The 8,564-nt window shown below is 34.2% G+C and overlaps 1 protein-coding gene across 3 annotated transcripts in view; it reads left to right on the top strand.

The window, feature by feature from the left end:
• Positions 1-3,696: 3,696 nt before the first annotated feature.
• LOC148349183 (SEC14-like protein 2) overlaps positions 3,697-8,564 on the top strand; it is a 29,711-nt gene continuing 24,843 nt past the window's right edge. The window contains exons 1-2 of one of the 3 annotated variants that reach the window (XM_088321212.1): positions 3,697-3,802; positions 4,261-4,420. In XM_088321212.1, the coding sequence (XP_088177338.1) occupies positions 4,367-4,420 (54 nt within the window). In that variant the 5' untranslated portion in view covers positions 3,697-3,802; positions 4,261-4,366. Of the gene's footprint in view, positions 3,803-3,832; positions 3,960-4,260; positions 4,421-8,564 lie in introns of those variants that run through there. The other 2 variants (XM_088321213.1, XM_088321214.1) reach the window with 2 other exon arrangements.

The following is an 8,564-nucleotide window of genomic DNA, read 5'->3' as shown; positions in this document are numbered from 1 at the left end:
GAGGCCCTGTGACAGCATTAATATCAAAAAGGAGAGAGCATAAAACCACTCGAAACCTACCAAGACCTGGTGATCCCTCTAAACCTTCGGCCCAAACGGGGAGAAAACTAATCAGAGAAGCAACCAAGAGGCCCATGACAGCATTAGATCACCTGCAGGCATACACTTCTGAAGTGGGACAGCATGTGAATGAAACGATTTAAAGACATACTCTGCATAAATCTGCCTTTTATGGAAAATGGTCAAGGAGAATGCCTTTTTTGAAACAATACAATGAAAAGGCCCATTATTAATCGCAAGAAACCTCATGAGAGACACAAAAACCATGTGGAACAATGTGATCTGTTCGGATAAAATCAAAGTTCTACTTATTGGGCTGAATACAACATGGTAAGTTTTGCATAAGAGTAACGCTTCACATCACCCTGAAAACACCATCCCCACTGTCAAACATGGTGGTGGCAGCATCCTGTTTCGGGGCTTGCTTTTCTTTAGAAGGGACTGGAAAGATTGTCAGAGTGGATGGGAAGCTAGCTTTCTACTTTTTTAGCTATTTAGCAAGCTATCTAGCTTGCTTTTTTCAGTTTTCATGTTTTCTAGCTAACAATTAGTTATCAAGCTAATTTTCGACCTTCTTTCAAGCTGGCTATGTAGCTTTGTTTTTAACCTTTCTAGCCTACCGTTTACCTTTTAACTAGACATCTGGCTCTGTTTTCATTTTTTCTTTTTTTGCCTTCCTAGCTAGTTATCTTTCTACCTTTTTAGCTCTTTAGCATTCCATCTTAGCTAAGCTTCTATTTTAGCAATGTATATCAACTTTGCGCTAATTGGTAACAAATATTAGCTCTGAACTTGAAAAAGTTGGGAGACCCCCTTCTTTAGATCAATTGTGGAAAGATCCGAAAAACGCTTTGCACAAACAAACACGATGAAATGAAAGGGAGAATGGGAAATAATTTTGCTTCAAGATGTGAAAAGTTTCATGGAGACAAACCCCAAAAAGACTTCTGGCTGTGATTTCAGCAAAAGTAGGTTGTACACAGAGTATTGACCGAAAGGGGGTCGATATTTTTGCAACACCTACTTTTCAATTTTTTTATTTCTAAGCCCAATATAAAATGTTGAATAAATTTGGTTTCTTTTCACGATTGTGTCTCATATGTTTTGCAAAATATTTTGAGTTTTTTTATCTATATGTTTGAAGCCTGAAATATGTCAAAACGTTTTTGGGGGGCCGGTACTTTCGCAAGGCACTGTATTTCTACATCATTAGTGGAAATCTAATACGTTTTTTCCCATTTTTTTTTTGACAGTGATTGTTATTAGGTCCTCGTGAGATTGTCATGCTTATTAGGTGAGTACGGGGTTCAGCAATCTGCGGCTCCGGGGCCACATGCGGTTCTTGGGTGCTCCCGTAATGGCTCCCACGAGCCGTTTCAAAAATGTTTACAATGGAAAGAGATGGAGGGGATTCTACTGTATCATTTTGTGGTTTTCTGACAAATATGACTCAAATGTTTTCCCAAAGGTTTAAAAAATATATTTTTTTGATTATAAAACTAATTTTTGTATGAAATTTAAAAAAGGCTTTATATTTTTTTCGGTTTTTGTAGTTTTCGAACCATTATGGCTCTTTCAACATTTTGGGTTGCCGATCCCTGGGTTAGTTAAATTGTCATTTTTTTTCTTTTAGTTGATTTTACAAAATTAATTACAAATGTCGAATTAAATTGAAAAATACTACAATACTTGAATGTTTTACTGTACTTTATTGAAATGATTAAAAACAAAAAAAAATGCAATTTTATACTCATTTTTTGGCCATTGTTGTTGAAAAACACCTTTAATTTTTTGTATTAGGTGACATAAATGAATTAGTTCGAAAATACTTCAATTTAATTGTGATGTAATTTATACTGCACATTTCTTTGGGTCCTTTTTTCAATTGAACTTCATTATTACGAGCTAAGTTGGCATGAAACAGTCAAACCGCAATATAAAGTTAACATAAAAACGTAGAAAAAAAATGAAAAAAATAGGGTAAAAGAAATGTCACGGATCAGACAGAGGAGGACCATGATTGCGTCTCGTTAAGAAAGTTTATTTAGGGATGGGGGAAAGGGGAGAAAGGGTCTTGGAGTGAAGAGAAAACTTGAAGTGGAGATTTGGGACTACCTTTAAGGAAGATGGCGTGAAAGATGGAACAAAGAGGAAAGTGAGCAACAAGGTTGGTGTGGCAGGTCTTGGAGTAGGTAAAACTCCAAGAAGGGTCACACAAGTCCAGGTCCAGGTTTAAGTCAGAAGAGCAGACAAACAGGTTCTGGGTGTAGGCTTTGCAGACGATCTGACAAAGGTAGGCTGTAAGGCAGGGCTTCAAATACAGAGCTTGATTGGCAGGGAATTCAGAACAGCCGGTGGCAAACGAGAACAGACAGGTGGAACAGATCAGGATGCAGTGACAGAGCAGGGAGGTGATTGGTGCTGGTTACCGGTATCTATCCATCTTTTCTAATTTCTTTCCCTCTCTTACTTTATCTCTTTCTCTACTTCACTTTTTTCTTTCTTGACTACTTTCTTTCTCTCTTTCACTTTTTCTTTCTTTACTTTATTTCTTGCTCTTACTTTAACTCTTTCACTTTTTGCTTTCTTAACTACTTTCATACTTTCATTTTTCTCTCTTTTTTCCCTTTTTTTCCCCTCTCTCTTTCTCTACCTCTATATCTTTCTCTTACTCTTGTTCTTTCTCTTTCTTTTTTCTTTTTCTCTATCTTTTTCTTTTACTCTCTCAAATCTAATCTCTCTCTCTCTCTCTCTCTCTCTCTCACCGCTCTTTCTCTCTAATCCACTAGTCGTCCCCCACGAAAATTTTTATTTCTATCACGTGGCCCCCAAAATAAAATTAGTTTGGCACCCCAGGTAAACACACTATCGGAACAAAAGTGAAGAAATTGCAGTAAAAAACAGGGGGAAAATAAAAAAAACGAAAGTAAGAAAAGAAAGAAAGAAGGAAATTATATAATACAGAAAAAAATGAACAAATGAATGAAGAAAAAGAGAAAAAGTAAAAAGAATAAAAAGGAAGAAAGACAAAGGAGGAAATGAAAAGAGTAAAGAAAGGAAAAAGAAATATAAAGAAAAACAAAAGAAGAGAAAGGAAAAGAAAAGCAAAGAAAAAAAACAAGAAAAAAAACCAAGAAAAAACAGAAAAGTAAAAAAGAAAAAGTCTGTTTTAGGGGTACCTTTAGCAGCAAAATGGCCAACACACAGCTCCTACCATGTCAAATAAATAACAAATTCTTCACCTACTGGTATATAAAAGAATGCATGTTCATATGATAGTTCATGTATTTTTGTATATTATTCAAAACGATATTATTGATTTTTTTAACGAATAGATTCTTTTTTTTTTACCACTATGAGGTTCTATTACACACTGTCCCTTCAAAGCCCCAATGTGTAATATTTGACCACTAGATGGCACTGTGTCATCTGGTATGATCATTCATGTATTTTGCCTGGCATTCAAATCAATGTTTTAAAGTGTTTTTTTTTTTACTGGGACTCATTTTGTACCTCTAGGATGCACTAAATATTACACACTGTTCCTTTAAGTATTTGTACACTTTACAGCGCCACCGCGTGTTGTTTACGCTTAACACATTGGATCAAAGACAACTATAGCGAAACAAGAACATGACTTTATCCACTTCTGGGTTTGCCAGGAAGTGACGTCATCCCGCCTGAAATCCAGGAAAACGCATTTGTCAATTAGTCGGATTCAAATCGCTCAAATAACTATGAGGTACTCTTAATCTGTTGCAAATTAACAATATTTACAATAACACGTGAATTTTGTGCCTACTTTTTTAAAATTGTGCTTGCCTTTGACGGATAAGAATAAACAGCCTCACCAATTATGTCATCGTCAAATATTACAAAATGCTTCGTTTGACTTCAATGTAAGTCATCAATTTTACGATTTAACCGCTCAAAAAATGTTTTTGAATGAAACCTAAAATAATTAAACACAAGCATATATAGTAAAGTCAATTCTACAATTATTCTAAAACCGCGTTAAATCGAACAACGGTCGAATATTTATCTCATGAAAGCAAACCCTAGTTTAAGCTAGCATGTTCAAAGCGAGTACTCCTCTTGCCTCGCTCGCTCTCTTCGATTTGGTCAGGAGGAAGAGGAGAGCAAGAGGAGTCATGTTGAGTTGCATATTTTATTTTGTGTCTTCCCTTTTTTGTCAACAAGTCTCCTCCCTCGGGCGTCCTGCAGCCGCCTCCCCGATTAGCAGGCTCAGCATTTGGGAGCTCGTGGTCGGCATCCTCTCGCTTTAGTTCCTCGGGATTTTGCAGACATGAGCGGCAGGCTGGGCGAACTCAGCCCTAAACAGACCGAAGCCCTGCGGCAGGTAAAGGGAAGCAAAACAAACACACCTTATTTTGTGTATTGTATCATATAAATACAAAAAAACTAAGAGTGACTTTATCGCATTTGTTTCCAAAATGTGTCCAGGGAGCTATTTCTGACATGTTATTTTATTATTTATAAATAAATATACTTGCAGGCATCCGTATGTTATATTTATTAACATGTTGTTTTAAATTGATTAATTAAATTTTGTTTTGAAATACAATTAAATTAAAACGATATATCTAGTCCCTCTTTAAAGCACTTAATCTGGTATTTTATTTTGTAGTATAACTTAGTACTGTTGTCATATTTTCATAGTTTTGTCTTGGTAGTCATTCTTTGTAGCATTACTGTAGTTGTATTTTTTGCAGTATTTCTGTTGTAGTTGGCCTGGAGAGAGATGGGCGCCACCAGGCTGTACTTGCCCAAGTTTTTTTTTGTAGTATTTGACAATATTTTTGTCATATTTTCATAGCTATATCTTGGTAGTCATTTTTTGTAGCATTACTTTAGTTGTATTTTTTGCAGTATTTCTGTTGTAGTTGGCCTGGAGAGGGATGGGCGCCACCAGGCTGTACTTGCCCAAGTTTTTTTTGTAGTATTTTGACAATATTTCTGTCATATTTTCATATTTATATCTTGGTACTCATTCTTTGTAGCATTACTGCAGTTGTATTTTTTGCAGTTGTATTTTTTGTAGTTGGCCTGGAGAGGGATGGGCGCCACCAGGCTGTACTTGCCCAAGTTTTTTTTGTAGTATTTTGACAATATTTCTGTCATATTTTCATATTTATATCTTGGTACTCATTCTTTGTAGCATTACTGTAGTTGTATTTTTTGCAGTTGTATTTTTTGTAGTTGGCCTGGAGAGGGATGGGCGCCACCAGGCTGTACTTGCCCAAGTTTTTTTTGTAGTATTTTGACAATATTTCTGTCATATTTTCATATTTATATCTTGGTACTCATTCTTTGTAGCATTACTGTAGTTGTATTTTTTGCAGTTGTATTTTTTGTAGTTGGCCTGGAGAGGCATGGGCGCCACCAGGCTGTACTTGCCCAAGTTTTTTTGTAGTATTTTGACAATATTTCTGTCATATTTTAGTATTTATATCTTGGTACTCATTCTTTGTAGCATTACTGTAGTTGTATTTTTTGCAGTTGTATTTTTTGTAGTTGGCCTGGAGAGGCATGGGCGCCACCAGGGTGTACTTGCCCAAGTGTTTTTTTTAGTGTTAGTGTAGTAGTACGATTGTATTTTTGTCGTATTTTCATAGTTATATCTTGGTATTTATTCTTTGTAGCATTGCTGTAGTTGTATTTTTTGCAGTTGTATTTTTTATAGTTGGCCTTGAGAGGGATGGGCACCACCAGGGTGTACTTGCCCAAGTGTTTTTTTAGTGTTAGTGTAGTAGTTCGATTGTATTGTTGTTGTATTTTCATAATTATATCTTGGTATTTATTCCTTGTAGCATTACTGTAGTTGTATTTTTTGCAGTATTTCTGTTCTACTTGGCTTGGAGAGGGATGGGCGCCACCAGGCTGTACATACCCAAGTGTTTTTTTTAGTATTTTTGTTGTATTACTATTGTATTTTTGTCATATTTTCATAGTTATATCTTGGTAGTCATTCTTTGAAGCATTATTGTGGTTGTATTTTTTGCAGTATTTCTGTTGTATTTTGCCCGGAGAGGGATGGGCGCTACCAGGCTGTACTTGCCCAAATGTTTTTTTAGTATTTGTGTAGTAGTAGTATTGTATTTTGCTTGTATCTTGCTCGTCATTCTTTGTAGCATTACTGTAATTGTATTTTTGCAGCATTTCTGTTGTAGTTGGCCTGGGGAGGGATGGGTGCCACCAGGCTGTACTTGCCCAATTTTTTTTTTAGTATTTTTGTTGGATTACAATTGTTGTATTTCCGCTGTATTTTCATAGTTAGATCTCTGTGTTGTTTCTTTGTAGCTTCACTGTAGTTGTATTTTTTTTTGTAGCATTTCTGTTGTAGTTGGCCTGGAGAGGGATGAGCGCCACCAGGCTGTACTTGCCCAAGTTTATTTATTTATTTGTTTTTTGTATTTTTGGAGTATTACTACTGTATTTTTGTCATATTTTCGTCATTATATCTTGGTAGTCATTCTTTGTAGCATTACTGTAGTTGTATTTCTGTAGCATTTCCGTTGTTGTTGGCCTGAAGAGGGATGGGCGCCACCAGGCTGTACTTGCCCGAGCTTTTTTTTTTTTGTTTGTGTTTTTTTTTGTAGTATTACGACTATATTTCTGTCATATTTTTATTTTATAGTTATATCTTGGTCGTCATTCTTTTTAGCATTACTGTAGTTCTGTTATTGTTGCCCTGAAGAGGGATGGGCGCCACCAGACTGTACTTGCCCAAGTTTTTCATTTTTGTACTATTACTGTTGTCGTATTTTTTTCGTAGTTTTATAGTTATATCTTGGTAGTGTTTCTTTGTAGCATTACTGTTGATGTATTTGGCCTGAAAGGGATGGGCTGCATCAGGCCGTACACGCCCAAGACACACCACAGGAAATGGTGCCCCTACAATCCTAGTGGTTAAAGGACACCCACCATTTCTGTAGTATTATTTTTGTATTAGAGTATAACAATAAAACTTGTATTCCAGTATTTCTGTAGTATTTTTTTCAGAATGTACGCTAAATAACACATTAGGTCCTGGTTTTCAAGCACTAAACTTAATATGTAGTTTTGTGGTAATTCAGTAATATTTTTTGTGGTATATCTGTAGTTTTATTTCTGTAGTATTTCTTTAGTGGGATTTTTGTAGTATTCATATAGTAGTATTGCTGCAGTATATTTGTTGTATTACTCTAGTTGTATTTCTGTTGCAATCATGTTGTAGTATTTTTCATTTCAGGATTTTTGTAGTATTACTGTTTTGTAGTATTTTCATGGTTGTATCTTAGTAGTGTTTCTTTGTAGCATTACTGTGGTTTAATTTTTGTACCATTCCTGTTGTAGTATTTTTGTTTTACACTATTACTGTGGTAGTAGTTTTCCAGTATTTCTGTAATCTTTTCTATATACTGTATATATATTAGGTCTCTGTTTTAGGCACAAAATTTGACATTCAGCTGTGAAGTAATTTTGTCGTATTTCTGTAGTATACTCTTCTTTCAGAATAAAAGCAAAATAGCATACTTTATTAGGTACCTGTTTTCAATCACTGAGTTGGAAATGTAATTTTGTAATAAATTTGAAGTATTATGTAGTTGTTTTTGTTGTATTTTTAAATTATTTTTTATTGAATTTTTGTAGGATATTTATAGTTTTTCCGTCATAGTATTTCATAATATAACTATAGTTGCATTTTCTTAGCCTTCTTATTGTAGTATTTTTGTATTACAGTATTACTGTAGTATTGTTTTTCTAGTATTTCTGTGTTATTTTTTTCCTTTTCGACTAAGAGTGAGATAACATATTAGGACCTTGTTTTGATATTTAATTTTGTAGTAATTTTGTAGAATTTCTGTAGTATTTTCTCCAAAAGTGCTGTATAAAAACATGAAATGTTCTATAAAAAAATAATATCGCCCCACCGCATCCTGGAATGCCAAATACACAGACACACGCAAAGGTTAAATGTAAATAAAATATAATAAATAATAGATAAATAAAATAAGTAAATACTGTTAAAGCAAGGCACAGATTAAAACATAAACATGTTTTCACTAGAATATATCTATTTTTCCATATACATACAAATAAAAATTCATAATATTTTTGTCCCATAGAAATCATTCAAATGTTTTTAGCTTAATGCAAAAAGCCCTTATACAGACATCATATCTATTTTCCAAATATATATACATACAAACAGTAAATTGATAATATATTTTTCCAATGTAAAATAATAAAAATGTTCCCATCTTAGTTTGATTATTAAAATACATAAATAAACTATTAGTTATTCTAACAGCCAAATTTAGTAACACATATATATTTTTCCTTTTATAATATATATATTTTCAATATGAATAAAATAAAACCACTGATATTTTTATATATTGTTGAAAAGGTTTTACTGCCCGTGATTGCTACATAGTCCAAGATAAGACGTGACACTCAAGGAGATAAACATGCCATAAAAGACTGAAAAGATAAAAATA

This window comes from Urocampus carinirostris, chromosome 17 (assembly GCF_059441175.1).
Source record: "Urocampus carinirostris isolate Australia breed hairy pipefish chromosome 17, RoL_Ucar_1.0, whole genome shotgun sequence".
NCBI lineage: Eukaryota > Metazoa > Chordata > Actinopteri > Syngnathiformes > Syngnathidae > Urocampus > Urocampus carinirostris.
The sequence above is the reverse complement of the archived record's forward strand: the minus strand, read 5'-3'. Positions and strand labels throughout refer to the sequence as shown.